Source organism: Grus americana, chromosome 24 (assembly GCF_028858705.1).
Source record: "Grus americana isolate bGruAme1 chromosome 24, bGruAme1.mat, whole genome shotgun sequence".
Lineage (NCBI taxonomy): Eukaryota > Metazoa > Chordata > Aves > Gruiformes > Gruidae > Grus > Grus americana.
The window spans coordinates 4,233,776-4,250,035 of NC_072875.1; the positions used below are offsets into that span (position 1 = coordinate 4,233,776).

Here is a 16,260-nt window from a genome sequence, read left to right on the forward strand (position 1 = left end):
CAAAAGCCTTGTCCTTCAGAACACAAGGCTTCAGTTTGTTACTCCCCAGAAACAAGCAGCCACATGGTTTTTAACTAGAAACCTCTTTTGAGGCTGCTTAACCTAGAGCTTGCATTAATCATGCTCAGCTCCTATGTACACTATTACTAAATTTATTTTCAACTTTATTTTTCACACTGGTCAGGATATATAAAGAAGCAAACACAGAAACATTGTTATGCCCATTAAATAGTTTTTATTCCTCAGGACATGAATTGCATTTCCACTTGTTTACAGTACTGTAAAGTGCAATGGTATTCATCTCCCCTCCTGTGCACATGTTCAAGTATTTAAAATGCCCAGAAAATGTTTTTTTATTTTTACAGCAGCTCAGTTATGGAGTTTTAATCTGGCAAAATATACCCAGATGTGCCTACAGGTTTGGGTCCTTCAATCTAACCCCCACCTGGGGGTCCTCCAATACTAACTGCTAGTGGAATGCATTTCCCCCTGGCTTTAGTCCACCTCCTCGATGGTTGGTCCAGAAGAAGCTCCACCAGATGGAGGAGCTCCACCACCAGGGAATCCTCCAGGCATCCCACCAGGCATTCCTCCCGCACTCTGGTACAGCTTCGTGATGATGGGGTTGCACACCTTCTCCAGCTCTTTCTGCTGGTGCTCAAACTCCTCCTTCTCAGCCGTCTGAAAATAAAGACAAAAAGCTCAGTACCTTGCTGCTCTAAGTGGATACAGTCCAAAAGTTAACACCACACCTGGCTTATGTATTGCCGTAGTCTGGGCTTCTTTTTGGCACATCTTTAGCCCAAGTCAGACTTGCATTGGGCTAGATGCAAGAATATTGCTGCTTAGTCTAGTTCTAACAAAACCAGCCTACTGATTTAGGACTCAACTCAAATCACTCCTAGGGCTTGCACTGCTCCTGGAGCATTTTAAGGTTAGAGAAGATCTTACTTGCAAGCTAGCCAGCTTCCATTAGGAAGAACTGAAAACTATATATATATATATATGCATGCTTGCAAGCTGCGGTCGCTCAGACATCCAAGGAAGGTACTTGGACCAACACAAGTCTTTCGACTTCTGGTGGAAACTACGAATGGCTTTGGAATCACTTTCATCACAGCAACCAGTAGCTCTCCTCCTTCCTCTGGAGCAGTCTTTGTGGATCAGCAAGGCACAGGAAGAAAACACTGACCAAACATGACATACCTGATTCTTGTCCAGCCAGTTGATGATTTCATTGCATTTGTCCAGGATTTTCTGTTTGTCCTCATCAGAAATCTTGCCCTGGAGCTTCTCATCTTCAACAGTAGCTTTCATGTTGAACGCATAAGACTCCAGGGAGTTCTTAGAAGACACTTTATCACGCTGCTTCTCATCTTCTGCTTTGTATTTCTCTGCTTCCTGAACCATCCGCTCAATGTCTTCCTTGCTCAGCCGGCCTGCAGAACACCACAGCATTTCAGATCAGTTTTCCAGTCAGCTGTTAAGTGGGGGATTACAGCCTCCCACACATCACAAAATCTACACTTCTGGGCAGCAGGTAGTAGTAAGAGGCCCAATAAGCTATCAGGTACCCTCATCTTAAACCACTTCACAGGCCCTTCTTAGAAACTCTTGGTTACTGCACTAAAAACAAGGCTCATGGTTGTAAGTCAAAGCACCACGGCCAACTTGCTGCAATTCCTCCTCCCCAGCCAGCTCCCCTTATATACTGAGCATGACATCATACAGTACTGAACATCCCTTTGGCTAGTTCAGGTCAACTGTCCCGTGTCCCCTCCCACCTTTTTGTGAAAGCTAACTCTATCCCAGCCAAAAGCCAGGACACTTACCCTTGTCATTTGTTATTGTGATCTTGTTCTCCTTGCCAGTGCTCTTATCCACAGCAGACACATTCAGGATGCCATTGGCATCAATATCAAAGGTTACTTCAATCTGAGGTACACCTCTGGGAGCAGGGGGAATACCAGTCAGCTCAAACTTGCCCAGCAAGTTGTTGTCCTTAGTCATAGCACGTTCTCCTTCATACACCTAATAAGAAGAAACAGAAAAATAAGCTAAGTTTGACCACAGATTATTAAGTCATCATGGGGTACTATCCTGAAGGAAAATGGTCGCTCAGACATCCAAGGAAGGTACTTGGACCAACACAAGTCTTTCGACTTCTGGTGGAAACTACGAATGGCTTTGGAATCACTTTCATCACAGCAACCAGTATTTACTTGCCAACATCAAGAACACACCACCTCTGGACTAAGATTTACTTCAAGTATTGACCACTGGAAGGTTTTACAATACATGTGCCTCATCAGTTCACCCCAGTGCCGCCTGCCTACCTGGATCAGCACACCAGGCTGGTTGTCCGAGTAAGTAGTGAACGTCTGAGTCTGCTTGGTGGGGATGGTGGTATTCCGCTTGATCAGGACTGTCATGACACCTCCAGCAGTCTCAATACCAAGAGACAGAGGAGTCACATCCAACAGCAGCAGATCCTGTACGTTTTCAGACTTGTCTCCAGACAGAATAGCAGCCTGAACAGCTGGGGAAGAGAGGAAAAAACCATTAAGAGCCCTGCAACAGACACACTGGACACCACAGTTAAGCCCATGGCTCGCTCAGACATCCAAGGAAGACTTTGGCCATCATTAGTAGACTTCTGGTGGAAACTACGAATGGCTTTGGAATCCGATTCATCATTGCAAGTCAAAGTAGGCTTCCTACTGCTTTGAAAAGCTTTACTAAGTAAGGTGGGAGACCTAGGGCCTACACCAGTACTGCTCTGAGACTTTCGTTCAGGTAGTACTAAAGTTTGCAAAGAGCAACACCCAACAGTTTCAGCATACAGAAGATGTGAATTTTCAGTATTACCTGCACCATAAGCCACAGCCTCATCAGGATTGATGCTCTTGTTCAGCTCTTTGCCATTGAAGAAATCTTGCAGCAGTTTCTGAATCTTTGGGATACGAGTAGACCCACCAACCAGCACGATGTCGTGGATCTGCGATTTGTCGAGCTTGGCATCCCGCAGGGCCTTTTCCACAGGATCCAGGGTGCCACGGAACAGGTCGGCGTTCAGCTCTTCAAAGCGAGCTCTGGTAATGGATGTGTAGAAGTCAATACCCTCATAGAGAGAATCAATTTCAATACTGGCCTGCGTGCTAGACGACAGAGTGCGCTTTGCACGCTCGCAGGCAGTGCGGAGGCGGCGAACTGCTCTCTTGTTCTCGCTGATGTCTTTCTTGTGCTTGCGCTTGAATTCAGCGATGAAGTGGTTGACCATGCGGTTGTCAAAGTCTTCTCCACCCAAGTGAGTGTCACCTGCAGTGGATTTCACCTCAAAGATGCCATCTTCAATAGTCAGAATTGACACATCAAAGGTGCCACCTCCAAGGTCAAAGATAAGAACGTTCCTTTCAGCACCAACCTGGAAGGAGAGATCAATTTTTGTAACACAATTTAGTCTCTACTGCTAGTTCAGCAGGTTTTCTAGCTAGACACCAGAGACAGCAGTCACTCCACAGCATACCTTTTTGTCTAGACCATAGGCTATCGCAGCAGCTGTCGGCTCATTGATAATTCGCAGTACATTGAGCCCTGCAATGGTTCCAGCATCTTTTGTTGCCTGACGCTGAGAGTCATTGAAGTAGGCTGGCACAGTCACTACAGCATTAGTAACAGTCTGAAAAAAGCAAGTAAAAAATTGGTTACATACGTTAACCACCCCTGCATAAAGAGTTATTCGTTACATTCCACCGAAATCCTAAGCCTCACCTTCCCAAGATAGGCTTCTGCAATTTCCTTCATTTTGGTTAAAACCATGGAAGAAATTTCTTCTGGGTAGAAGCTCTTTGTCTCGCCTTTGTACTCCACCTGGACTTTTGGTCTGCCAGCATCATTCACCACAGTGAAAGGCCAGTGCTTCATATCAGACTGGACAACAGAATCATCAAATCTACGCCCAATCAACCGTTTTGCATCTGCAGAAGAACAGTTTGCCATATTAAACACGTTCATTCACAAAAAACCATAAAGTTCTTCCTAAAAAGAAACCAATGCAGAACACCCTAGAACACTATACTTGACCTGGAATTATTACTGCCTTGCCAAGGCCCTGCTGCAGGCACTGCCTATCATATCTCAGATCCGCACAACTCACCAGTATTGCCTCACAGCAATGCTACAGCTGAACCATAAACCACAGTGCAGTCTAGGAATTAAACTGAGACACTTAGTCAAGGCCGCTTAAATACCAACTGCCAAAACAACCCGCAAGACCAGGTTTTACCTGTAAGGCACATACTTTGCCAGCACATAAGAGCTTAACTATGAGTAACGCAGTTATATTACACAGAAGAAAACACATTAGCAGTTTTAATTTCCAAGAGGAAGCTTTAACCCTGCTGTCAATCACAGGCAACATCTACATCTTCTGTACACGAAGCCTTACCAAAAACTGTATTGGTTGGATTCATTGCAACTTGGTTCTTCGCAGCATCGCCGATCAGCCTCTCCGTATCTGTGAAGGCGACGTAGCTCGGCGTGGTCCGGTTACCCTGGTCGTTGGCAATGATTTCCACCTTCCCGTGCTGGAACACGCCAACACAGGAATAGGTGGTGCCGAGGTCAATTCCGACAGCTGGTCCCTTCGACATCTTGTCTGAGGAGGGGGAAAAAAAAAGTAAATTTAAGTATAAAATTGAGCTCGAATATGGCGCGCTTTTTTATCCCACGTTTTGTCGGCAGCCGCTCTTTTGCGCACACGGATGACGCACCGAAACGCTCCAATCGCGGCAGGGCAAAGCCCAACCACGTGGTACGGCACATGGCCTGGGACTCCACCTCCCGCCATGCACCTCCCCGCTCGGACCACGTGGCCGGAAGCGGACCTCGTGGGGCTGCTGGGAAATGTAGTCCCCGCCTGGCGTGGGCCGAGCTTGCCGCGGGCCATGTGGGCTGGCACAGCCCCAGTGCCGCTGCGACACCAACCCACCCGGCACCCCCCGGGACACGCAGCGCCCCGCCGCCCCCTCCCCGAACCCTCGGGGTCCCCAGTCACCACGTGGCTGTCCCGCAAGCCCGCTCCTTCCCTCTTCCCCCCCCCCCCTCCGCCGGGACTACAAGCCCCGGCATGCCCATCCGCCCCACGGACACGGCTCCACCTCCCCCCCTCCCCCCCGCCATCCCCAGGCGGTCCCGGTGGAGGTTACACGGGCGCTAAACCGCCTCTATCTCTCCTCCCTACACCCTTCCCCAGCCGTTTCAAGAGGACAAAAAAAAACCCCGTTAGACCGGATTTAGAAGAAAAAAGGGGCAGCAGACTTAAAAGCTCTGCGAAACCACCGCACCGAAAGGGGAGGAGGGGAAAACCCCATCGCCGCAGCGACACAAGGGCCTGCGGCCCCCAACCCCGCCCGGTTCTCCCGCACTGCAACGGCCCCTCCCGGTACCAAGGCACCTCGGGCAGCACCCACACCGGACAACGGCTCCCACCCGCGCTCCCCCGGGCCGCCCCCCTCACCCCGGGCCGGCAGGCCCCGTTACCTGAGCGGCGCGGACCGGTCCTGACGGGCGCGCGAGAAGAAGCTCCCTAAGCCTGCTGCTCAATGAGACCTCTCAGCGCCCGCCCCGCCGCCTTTATATACCCCCTCAGAACCTTCCAGAAGCGCCCGCCTCTTCTGCCCGCTCCAGCCAATCCGCTCGCGTATACGGCCGCCCTTCCCACCAATGGCCGTCCGCCGGAACCCGCACCCTTCGTGACGCACACAGGAAGGGGGCGTGCCCGCCGGCCGGCCGGTATTCTCGAACCTTCATGCGCTTTCCCCTCTCCCCCGCCCCAACCACCCACCGCTCCGCAACGTTCGTTCCCCACCCCGCAACGGGCGGTGGGTGGAGCTTCGCTTGCGCGGGAGCCAATGAGAGCCCTCCAGCGACTGCATGCAAGTGACGACACCGGCGAGCGTAGGCTGAGGGAGGGGGCGGGGACAGAGAAAGAGCTCTAGAGAGCTAAAGGCAGCCAATCGCAACGCGGCATCCGGAGGCTCGTTTGCATATTTCGCGCGCGAGGGGAAGGCGCGACAAGGCGTCTTGGGGTGGGAAGGACCAATCGGGTCGCGGGGCTGGCGGGTTGATTTGCATAGACGGTGGCGGGCTGCGGGAAGGGAGAGCTGGGCCGGGGGAGGGGGGGGAAGGCCACAAAATGGCGGCGGCGTTGTTAGCGCTACCGCGTCCGATTAAACACAATGAGTTAACGGCAGGCGGATGAAATCCAGCCAGAAAGGAGCGTTCGCGTTTCCGATAGAAAAGCTGGAGGCGCAAGGGGCCTACCCTGGGGCAGAACCCTGGGCGATCACCCTCTGCCCCTAGAGGAATGACGGCATTTCTCGGTTTTTTGCTCGCAGCCCATTGCCTAACGCTTCCCACAGGCTCCGTACAGCATTCGCTTCCGTAAATCTCTCACAGCACGATAAGCTATACCATCCTTGCTGCTCAGTCCTCCATGTTGTGTTTAACAAGGCAGAAGGCAACGTTCTCTGACGTCTCCCCGCACCCTCATTCTGGCCCAGGCAGAGGAAACCACGTTGTCCGCGGTGCTTTAGGGCAACACCGAGCAGCATCCGGCCTCCGCGGCACCTCCGTAATGGGTGCTAACGCACCAAACGGAGCTAAGGGATGAGGTGACAGCCCTTGGTGCTCTCCAGGTGTCTGACTGCAGTGGAAAGGGAGCCGGGGCTGATGGGCATCCTGGGGGATCAAGCGAGCAGATGAATGACTGCAAACGTTCATCGCCTTAGGCCGAAAGCTTATCAGAGGTCATAAATCATGTAAGGCCAGGCCCCAGCAGGAGTGCCGTGCGTCGCATCAAACATTTACATGGGGTAAAATGCCGAGTGGAAAAGTCAGAGCGAGTCGCTGGGAGGAGGGTGACACAAACCTGCGTCCTGTGACCTCGTGCAGTGGGGAAAGGGGCAAAGGAACTTCTGTCCTGGAGGGTAAGAACTGAATGAAAAAGCACTTGTGGTGCTCTCTTAACGCTGCCCACAGGGTTGGCTTAAAAAAACCACTCCCGGTAGCTGCTTAAAGTCCGGTATTGGGAGGGAGGCACTAACAAATCTCTCTTTTCAACCTTATACCAATCAAATGACTGTCTGTCGTCTGCGATACCTTGCTGTGCTGACCCACGGGAAGTCGCTCGTGTTAAACAGTAGTTTGTGGCTCCAGTCCTTGCTCTGCCAGGTCACGCTGGACCTTTGGCTGATGACAGAAGGTGTAGCCTGGAGTCAGAACTTGATCATACAAGGTTAGAGACAGGAGGTGCAGCAGGAAAAGGAAAGGGGCTCTGTATCATAGAGCACTGAGCTGTCACTCTCCTGTGCCTTTAGAGATAAGGGCGGTCAATACAAACCATGACCTCGTATCTGAGCAGGTACGGCGTGCAAAGTGCACTCCACCCTGTCCAGAGCACAGGCTGCTGGAGCCCTCAACTCCCAGGCTGCATGGGAGATGCTTCTCGGGAGGCATGTGGTGCTAACTCGCTCTGAAAACACGGTGCGCCAAGTCTCATGGGAGCCATGCCGTTAGCAAAGGATTGCCTTTGCTTTTTTTCTGGTTTCGTTGTGTTGGGTTTTTTTTAAATCATGGGCAGAATGTCAGTAGGACCTAAGAATAGCACTACCTGCTCCTTGAAATTAAATGGTGACATTTAGATGTGCAACAGTAGTTTGCACAGCAGACTGATAGCAAGCGAAGGCAGCCTAAACCAACAGTGAGTCAGTGCAGGGAGGAAGGCAGTTTGGCAAATGACTCATTACATTAGAAATTAAGGGCTGTTAAGATACTGGACAAAAGTAGCTCATTTACTGTCTATCAGAAAAATTAAGGCCCAGCAGGCTGGACACTGACAAGTATTCTGTGTGGGGGTTTTTTAAATGATGAATTCCAACATTGTTTTTGGAAGCTAATTTAGTAGAGAGATCAAGCACTGCTGCTTCTTCAAGCATTTAAAAAGGAATTGGGAAAAGAGCAGGGATTATCAAAGACAGGCTTCTTATTCACAACAGCAGCATTTGTTATTTATACAACACTCGCATCTGCGCGCCGCGGTTGAAGTCTGAAAAATCACACGTTTCCAAGGTGGTTCTTCCCTTTCCCATCATGTTCTCCCCCTTCGGTTTATCAGTACAAACCGATCCAGGTTAAAAATAACCCCAGATTCCTGATACTGTACAAAAGCATGCAATTGCACAACTCCTCTGAAAACGTGTATCGCCTAATCAGGATTTTGGATGTCATCAACTCAGGAGAGCCAGTAATAGCATTTCCTCATGCATCAGGGAGAGACAGGACACACCTATGAGACCACTGTGTTGTCACTGTGTTTTGTTTTAAATACTGCCTACTGATGTTGCAATTTTTACTCCCAGATTTCAGTAAAGAAGATTGCTGATGTTGGGAGACCTCTGCGCAACCCCCCTCCCACCCCGGGGAAAGAAGGCTGAACCACTGCAAGAGAAATCCACCAGAGTCATGTTTAGTTACCCTAAATTCCACCTACATCTCCCTGACTGGAGCTTCCTGTTAGCTACTTCAAAATGTTTATCTGCAGAGAAGATCTAAACTGTCTGAACAGGGCAATTACTTGTTCGAGGTTTCCTTGTCATCTCACGCCCAGTTCAGGAGATGAACTAAAACACACCAGGGTGGTTCAGCAGTCAGGTTGCAGATGCAGGAGTGGGAGGGCAACATCGCTGGAGGTTTGTATCTCTGCTGTGTCTGCACTGGCACTATTTACCATGTTAGCTTGAAGCATCTACATCCTCAGCCAAAATATCTCAGGTGAAATAGCTGCATGGAAGTCAAAACACTCATTTACTTCAATACACCCAAGGTTTCACATACCATGTCACATAATTTAGACTGAAAAAATACCCAGGAAAAACACCAGCTTCCCTGCATTTTCTGCACAAATACGCACATAATCCTTGTTAGCTTAAAACCGGTATTTTTTGACTCCATACTTTTTTTCCTTGGATTCAGCTTGACAGCGTGTAACACATCATACCACAGAAGATGGAGCATTAGGACATGTTTAGTTGAGCTGCAGCACTTCAGCTGCAGCACATTTATTTATAAAACAACCAAACAAAAAAAAATAATTATGAAATCATTGATTCAAAGGAATCAATAATAAATATTTGCTTTCCTCTGAGTTGTTCAGACACAGTACAAGTACACCAGTTATAGCAGGTAGAAGAGATAAAAGCTTAGTTTAGCTGCTGAGAAACAAAAGCAAGCTACATAACATTGTATGCATTTAATCACACTAGTAATAACTGGTATATGACAGTAAATGCTTTAAGTACACTATTTTACAAAATAGAGTTTGGCTTATGGTTCATTTGCTTCCCTTGTGCAACTCCTGATAGTACCATCCGGAGCTCAGAAAATGTCCCTTTGAAATGATCTCTTTGTTGTATTTCCTTTGAGTAACGAACATTTCCCTTTGGGCTTCATGCTAACAACTGAAGTGCAGAACTGACTTTGTGTTCACCTGTGAGATCACTGATGTGTGGTCTGTAAAGCACCGCAGCGTTTCAGACTTAGTGATTTTAAATCACCGCAGTGCCCACACATCTTTGTTCCATGGCAGGAGAGGACCACAGTGCTTTTTCTGACACGGTTTGTACACACGGCAGTCTGCACACGCCCGGACGGCGGGCACGTGTACTGCTTCCCGACAGGGCTAGGAGCCGCCAGGAATGATCACACACACCAGGCTTCAGCAATTGCTTCCGACTAACTTCTTTTCCCAAAGGTCCATAAACCTTTCATCCCATGCAATCAGACAGATAGCTCACGTGACAAGGAGCGACTTCTTTTCTGCAGGAGAGCTGAGACCAGAAGAGAGCTGCCACGGCTGGTCTGTCCTGAGCCTACTCCCAAATGCCTCCAAGGAAAGAGACTGCCAGGAGCAGGCTGGGGCAAATTCTCCTAACTGGCAGCAAGTGGCCTCCAGGCTGTAGGCAGAGCATCCTCCTCTTTGCTAATTGCAAGTCTGGCCAGTGATTCAAAGCTAACCTACAGTATTTAGTACTTGGATTGTAGCCAGAGCTCAACTGTTTGAACTGTTACCCTTATTTTGTGGTAATAAGCTTCTGGTTGCTCAGGCATGTATTCTTTACTGAGAAAAGAATAGTTTTATATGCATAGAATAAGTATCCTCAGATGCAACACAAGTAACATTAAGCACAATAAGCAACCATAGAAGCCACAAACCACTTTAGCAGTCCCGCTCATGCTTTTCGGGACTTTCCCAGCTCTGGAGTACCTTGTAAAGGCTTTGGAGCGCCTAAGCCCTCATTCAGCATCCAGGAAAAGAGCAACTGCAGAGGAATCACAGACACTTACAGCTGCTGCTTCCAAGCTGTGACAGCCACTACCAAATCCACCAAAACACAGCTGATCCAGGAATGTGCCTCTGGAGTATCCAGGGAAACTGTGTAGGTAAAATGACACAGTATCCAACACCAGAAGCTGTCACGAAACACGAAAATAGAAATTCATCAAACACCTAATACCAAATGTCTCCTTTGTTTAAATCTGTGACTCAAGACTGCCTTCGCTGCACAACTGATCAGTACTTTGTCTTGCCAAGGGTGGCTAGGTTGACTCTGGGGTACAGAGAGCAAGTGACATTTTGGTACCTGTGATGAAAATGGGTGACTGCTCCTATGAAGACAAGTTCTCAGATAGTATAGGGTAACTTTGAAAACTATTTCCCATAAGGAAGTAGCCCAAGCGGGGCCTGGCTTTTATCAGATTGTCTAAGATCTCAGGCAAAGAAGGTAGAATTCTGGGTCACAGTCAGAAAAGGAGATTAACCACAGTCCCTGGAGTGAAAGAATTGTAGATTGGTGGTTCTTCTGCGCTGATCCATCTCCTGTAGACTCGTTCCACAAATTGGAGAAAAACTTCCCTCCCTCAAATGAAAAAAAAAAACCACCCCACCTCATTTTTTTAATAGAAAAATCATCAGTCTAGGAATACAGGAATCTAGAACCTACAAGCTCTGTCTTGTGTGTAGCAGTGGTCAGAGCCAAGTCCTTCAGAGGAAAATATAAATGACAGATCTGCCTCCAGAGGAAGCCTGTCCCTATCTCCCATCGGTTCCTATTAGTCTTCAACTTGAAGGGTACAACTTTACATTCCTTGGAAATGTTTATCCTGGCTAATTTATAATTGCAGAAAATATTTTTATGATTCTTGCAGTTTTTTAAGAGTTAAGGTTTAAGCCTCAACAATAGCATGTGGCCCAGCGTTTGGTGTATAAACGGGACATTGCACACAAGTATTTTCTAACGGAAGCAGCGTTGTGCTTGTTTACCTGTCCCTGGTGTATTTTTCTTACTACGTGCTCTGTCACTCTATCCTGCAGTCTTACCTGGATGTCTGAAGGTCAGCTCAAGAATGCTGCTCATTCAGTCTGGGGAAGAGCTCTCCATAAGGCTTCTACAGCAAAGCTCACCCCCAAACTGGTGAATTCACAACCTGGCAATAGCAGAGATAATTTTCCAAATGCTTCGTCCAGGCTTTATGGTAGATTAGCAGCCCTCACTTTTTGAGGTACTGCCTTCATTCTGGATTCAGTGCCCAATTCTCATCACACTAAGGCTCATTTGCCACAGGTACCACTCCAGTGGAGTTACTGTGGCTCTGCAGTGCTGACCATAAAAGCAGAGTCAGGCTCCTGGCCGTATCTCTCTGGGTGCATCATTAAGTTTATTCTGGCAATTAAAGGACCTCTGTTCCCTTCGCATAAAGGGTCCTTTCTCTTTAGTACAGAGGTTAGTTCAGACACATGCCTTCATACTGCATCTCTTGACCTTTTTGAGAGATCCTTTCATTTCCACTTTATTTACAGTCTCCAAAAGTATTTCACTAGAAGACTGAATGCAGAAAACGTGAAGCATCTATCAGTTCCCTTTGAGGTTGAACACCAGACTACCCTCAGCAGACAGTCTGCCTCAAAATCTTCAGATAAGACAAAGCATCTTTGAGAAAGTTCTCCAAAGCCAGTACAAGAGACTTTTCGCTCCCCCAAAACCTCTCTGGAATATTACGTGTCTTTATGTCTCTGTTGATCCCTTTTAAAAAAATCCTGAGGTTTGGCTTCATTTCCTTTGTACAGCACTTAGCTGTTGTAGTTTTAAAATGCTCAGTGTTCCATTTCCAAAAAAGATAATTCAAAAAGAAGGCTCCCTTTTCCCTCAAATGTATCTTTCTTCAGAAAAAAAAAAAAAAAAATTCTGCATCAGAACCTCAGTGCTGGAAGATGTAAGAAAGAGTTGAGTGGGAGGGCTTCTTGTGGTGTGAATAATCACAAGTGATTAAAATTAAGCTGACCAGGAAGATAACTAGCTAATCTAACAATTCCTATGTGGCTGGTGGTACGTGAAGTGTTTCTGGACAGCAGGAGTCTCCAGACAGCTGGTGAGCAGTCACACAGTCTGGAACGCTCGGCTTTGGGCAGGCACCATGACCAGCGTTGCTCCCATTTTCATCAGGTTAGCGTAGTCGACTTTCTTTGGCTCAATTTCTTTTCCTTCTGTCTCCCTCTGGCTGTACTGGGGAGGAGTTAGATGGGGAGTAGCTTCCGTTGACAAAGTCCGTTGGCTGCGAGAGGCACTGTTGGCTGTCGACCTGGTTGAGGAGGAACCTGAGCGCGAACTCCTGGAACCAGAGGAAGAGGAACTGGGCTTGACGAGATGGGCCTTGGGCGCCTCTGCATCTTCTCTGCAATCAAACAGATGACAGGGCTCAAATACCACGAGAACAGAAACGCTTATACATTTTACCAGGCTGAATTGCTGCTGCAATATGCAGTTCCTTATTGAAGCTGCAGATCACCAGAGCATATTTGTCCAGCGGTTTGAGCAAGGTACAGGGTTTTCTGAATTCTGTGCTGTGTAACTTTGTGGACTGAACTCCCTAGCGCTCTGCGGAGCTATTGGTCAACTGGATTTAGAATACATGCTGCACACGACCGGCTCTTTGTGTGCGGCTTTGAGGTCTGTGGAACGAACGCCAAATGTCAGTGCGAACAGTTCAGATAGAACTGTCTGCTCTGTAATCCTTACTCATTAAGGACAAATGACCTAGACAGGACTAGCTGAGACCAGTTCTTCTGGTTAAAAAAAAATGTGGGTAGTGAAAGAAATGCAAGAACTGGGCCCAGAAAGAGAGAGAGGAGGTAAGAGTCATGTGTAAAAAGGTGAAACAAGAGGCCAAAGCTCAAACTAAAAATAAAAAGGCATACAAGATTTGAAAGCAAGGAGAACAGGAAAAAGGGAAGGGAAGAAATCAGCAGAGACTACCTTCTTGCTGGCAACTTGACCATCAGGCAGACTAATCAGCTGCTGAATGGATTACAGAGATGCCTAATGGTACATAGATGTCATATGAGGGCAGACAGTCTTTCACAAATAGACATAAGGATAGAACAAGGCAAGGCGTTTCTTCAAGGGCAGGAGCAGCTAAAACTCATTCCTGGAAATATCTTCTTCTAGCGCTTTCCCTCCTGAGAAGTTTAGGCTTGATTGGCTAGAGACCAATCTCTGCTTAGGGGATTTAAGTGGCAGACCTCACATGCATGTAACAGATGAGTTCAAAGAACATGCGTCAGCATTCTTGGTACACCCGCTCGTGGTGAGGCTTCTCAACTCTGCACACAGCAGCTTAGGGGATTTTTCACCCTGAGCTAAATCCAGAAGCACAGTTGTTCAAAAGACTCAAGAAAGACTGTGAGAACCTGCCTGCCTTGTAGCATTCCCAACAGAAATTGCAATTGAAAAGAAAACAAACAAACAAACCAACCTCTCAGGATAACAATGGACAGGTGGGTTGAATTTAGTACTGGAGACGATTATGCTTTAAAATGCAGAAATTGCAAGTGTGAGACAGAATATTTTGTTGAGTTTTATGCTAATTTGTCCTGGGGGGGGAAAAAAGACATTTTTATCTAATTTTCTGGAAAGTCTTCACAAAAGCTCTCACAGTCAAGAAATTTGACACTGATATTTCAGGGAGACTTTCAAAGCTTTTTAAGGCTCTTATACCTGTATTACTTAAAACTATAGTGAAAAGATGTGTGAAACTGAAAGAAGGGAGGGTGGGAGGTGCAGGATTAAATAAAAGGCGTTACCTGATTTCATTTGGTGCCTCCTCTTCCTCATATCTCTTCTTTTCTTTCCTCCTTAGTGTCAACCTCACCACCAAGAAAAGGAGGGAAAGTCCCACCACCACGCCACAAACCGCTCCAGCGATCATGCCGATATTTTGTGCATCTATTATCCAGAAAACAAACGTGTTAGTCGGTGAACTCTCACTAGGGTCATACGGTCAGATTCTAGTCCACACTACAACTTCTAGCACTGGGAATAAATCAGAACAGAATGTAGTAGTCTACTTATTTAGGCATATCTTCACACAGAAGTTGAACCAGTTTATCTTCAGGCATTGTTTCTAAACCTAGCTAACAGTGAGAAAAGTATTCTCCTCTGGAAGGGTGGGATCACAAGTGCTGTGCCTTCAGCTACGGGCCAGAATTGAAACGAGGAGGAAAAATCCCTTCTTAAGAGCACAGAATCACAGAAAGTACAGAGACAGACAGGACAGCCCACATGATAAACAAAGCACCAGGCAGTTTCCTAGAGGCAGAAGCATGTTTGAACTACCAGTGTTTCCCCGTGAGGATTTTTTTCCCCCTTCAACTCATCCTGAAATGATTACAATCCACTTGCAGAATGAATTGTTCAATTGGGGGAAAAAGTGACCTGAGGGGGGTAGAGAAAAAGGAGGAAAGACCAACCATGCTGTGCAGGTGTAAGGCATTTTTCATCTAAAATAACAAAGTTAACGAGAGAACACTTCCTAGTGTATATGGGCCCTTAGTCAATACTTCAGGACAACTTCTTTTGGTAAGAGTGGTTAGGCTGGGTTTGGCTGAAAGTTGTTTCCTTAAGGCTTGTCCCTATGGATGGTTTAGCAAACCAAAGTGTCGTTTTAAACCAATTCAGTTCAATTGACATAAAAAGCTGCCTGGACACTTTTACTTCAGATGCCTGAGGCAAACAGGTTTTCCTTCCTGTAAGACCATATTGCAGTTATTTCAGGCCTGGCTGGGCAGAAAAATTCCAAAGCTGTGGAATCTCCACAGAAAAGACTTTGCTATTAGCAGCCTTTTATCACAGCAGATCCAGCTCCTGCTGATTGCCCCTGAGAGCTGCACGTAAAAACCTCCTAAACTGTTTTGTTTGGATTTGTCCTAAGCCCTGGTGTTAAACTCCACCCTTTTCCTTGCATGCATATGCAAAGACATGCGTGCACCCTTGATGGGCTTAATCAGGTAGGACATTGATTTTAATCTCTTGGTGTTCAGGACAGAATTTATTAAATCTGGATCAAAACCAAACTGTGTCAAAAGTTGCTTTTTATTCTGCACATTACTTCATGTCAATGTAGTATCTGCCTTTAGATAGGTTACTGTCTGAAGTGCAACACATAAGTAATTTGGAACTGGTATAACAGACTACCCACACGGAGATTTCATACTTGAGAATAATCTCATGCAATCACTCCACCCGGAAGTACTTCAAAAGCTGGAGACTCTGGAACTTCTAACTCGCTGTTCTTTCCCTTGTATTTCGTTAGCCATTCTCAAAAATCAAAATCTCTAACAGACCAGAACATCTGAGCCCAAACGATGTATTGGCTACTTTAGGTTATAGAGAGGACTGCTGTGCAAACCATAAGTGCAATAAATAAGAACTACTTCATGTGATTCAAATATGAAAGGGCAAAGGTGCGGCACAGAGTTGGGACAGCTGGGAAGCAGTGCTGCTGATATGGTGGTGCGAATCCTAGTTGTGTACCAATACTTACGCTGCACTGTCACCTGAACAACACAGCTTTCTTGTCCAGCCTCGTTGGTGGCAATGCATTGGTATAACCCTGTGCTCATCTGCGTAAGATTCTTCAGTAGGACTTGCCCGGGATTAGAAATGTCTGAAACAGGAAAAACAACACTGGGGTTAATCAAAAAAGACTAAGAAACCTTAACAGTGGATAGGACACATGAGCACCAATTGAACGTCTGGATCAAATCAGTTCAAGAATGATCAATGATGCCTCATAAAAGATAATCTGTCAACCTTAAGCAAAACACTAAAACTCCTCATGCACTTCCTTGTTCGCGGTAGAGCACAC

The 16,260-nt window shown here is 47.0% G+C and overlaps 3 protein-coding genes and 3 non-coding genes across 6 annotated transcripts in view; 1 reads left to right on the plus strand and 5 right to left on the minus strand.

Moving 5' to 3' along the window:
- Positions 1–215: 215 nt before the first annotated feature.
- On the minus strand, positions 216–5,697 carry HSPA8 (heat shock protein family A (Hsp70) member 8). Its single transcript, XM_054803060.1, has 9 exons — positions 5,542–5,697; positions 4,448–4,657; positions 3,772–3,977; positions 3,527–3,679; positions 2,869–3,424; positions 2,337–2,539; positions 1,833–2,031; positions 1,207–1,439; positions 216–681 (listed from the first exon to the last, which is right to left on the minus strand). Exons 2-9 carry the CDS (start codon positions 4,650–4,652, stop codon positions 496–498), a joined length of 1,941 nt encoding a protein of 646 aa, XP_054659035.1. The 5' UTR covers positions 4,653–4,657; positions 5,542–5,697; the 3' UTR covers positions 216–495.
- LOC129196255 (small nucleolar RNA SNORD14) lies at positions 1,027–1,123 on the minus strand. Its single transcript, XR_008574119.1, has one exon. It is a non-coding gene; the product is annotated as a small nucleolar RNA SNORD14 (small nucleolar RNA).
- Positions 2,115–2,211, minus strand: LOC129196256 (small nucleolar RNA SNORD14). Its single transcript, XR_008574120.1, has one exon. It is a non-coding gene; the product is annotated as a small nucleolar RNA SNORD14 (small nucleolar RNA).
- On the minus strand, positions 2,612–2,702 carry LOC129196257 (small nucleolar RNA SNORD14). The gene has a single exon (XR_008574121.1). It is a non-coding gene; the product is annotated as a small nucleolar RNA SNORD14 (small nucleolar RNA).
- LOC129196029 (actin nucleation-promoting factor WASL) lies at positions 4,709–5,218 on the plus strand. Its single transcript, XM_054802835.1, has one exon. It carries the CDS (start codon positions 4,709–4,711, stop codon positions 5,216–5,218), a length of 510 nt encoding a protein of 169 aa, XP_054658810.1.
- Positions 5,698–9,084: 3,387 nt separating the features above from the next.
- The window catches only part of CLMP (CXADR like membrane protein), a 43,948-nt gene continuing 36,772 nt past the window's right edge, over positions 9,085–16,260 (minus strand). The window contains exons 5-7 of the mRNA XM_054803178.1: positions 15,937–16,059; positions 14,198–14,339; positions 9,085–12,789 (exon numbers count right to left, since the gene is read on the minus strand). Of these exons, the coding sequence (XP_054659153.1) occupies positions 12,495–12,789; positions 14,198–14,339; positions 15,937–16,059 (560 nt within the window). The 3' untranslated portion in view covers positions 9,085–12,494. The remainder of the gene's footprint in view (positions 12,790–14,197; positions 14,340–15,936; positions 16,060–16,260) is intronic.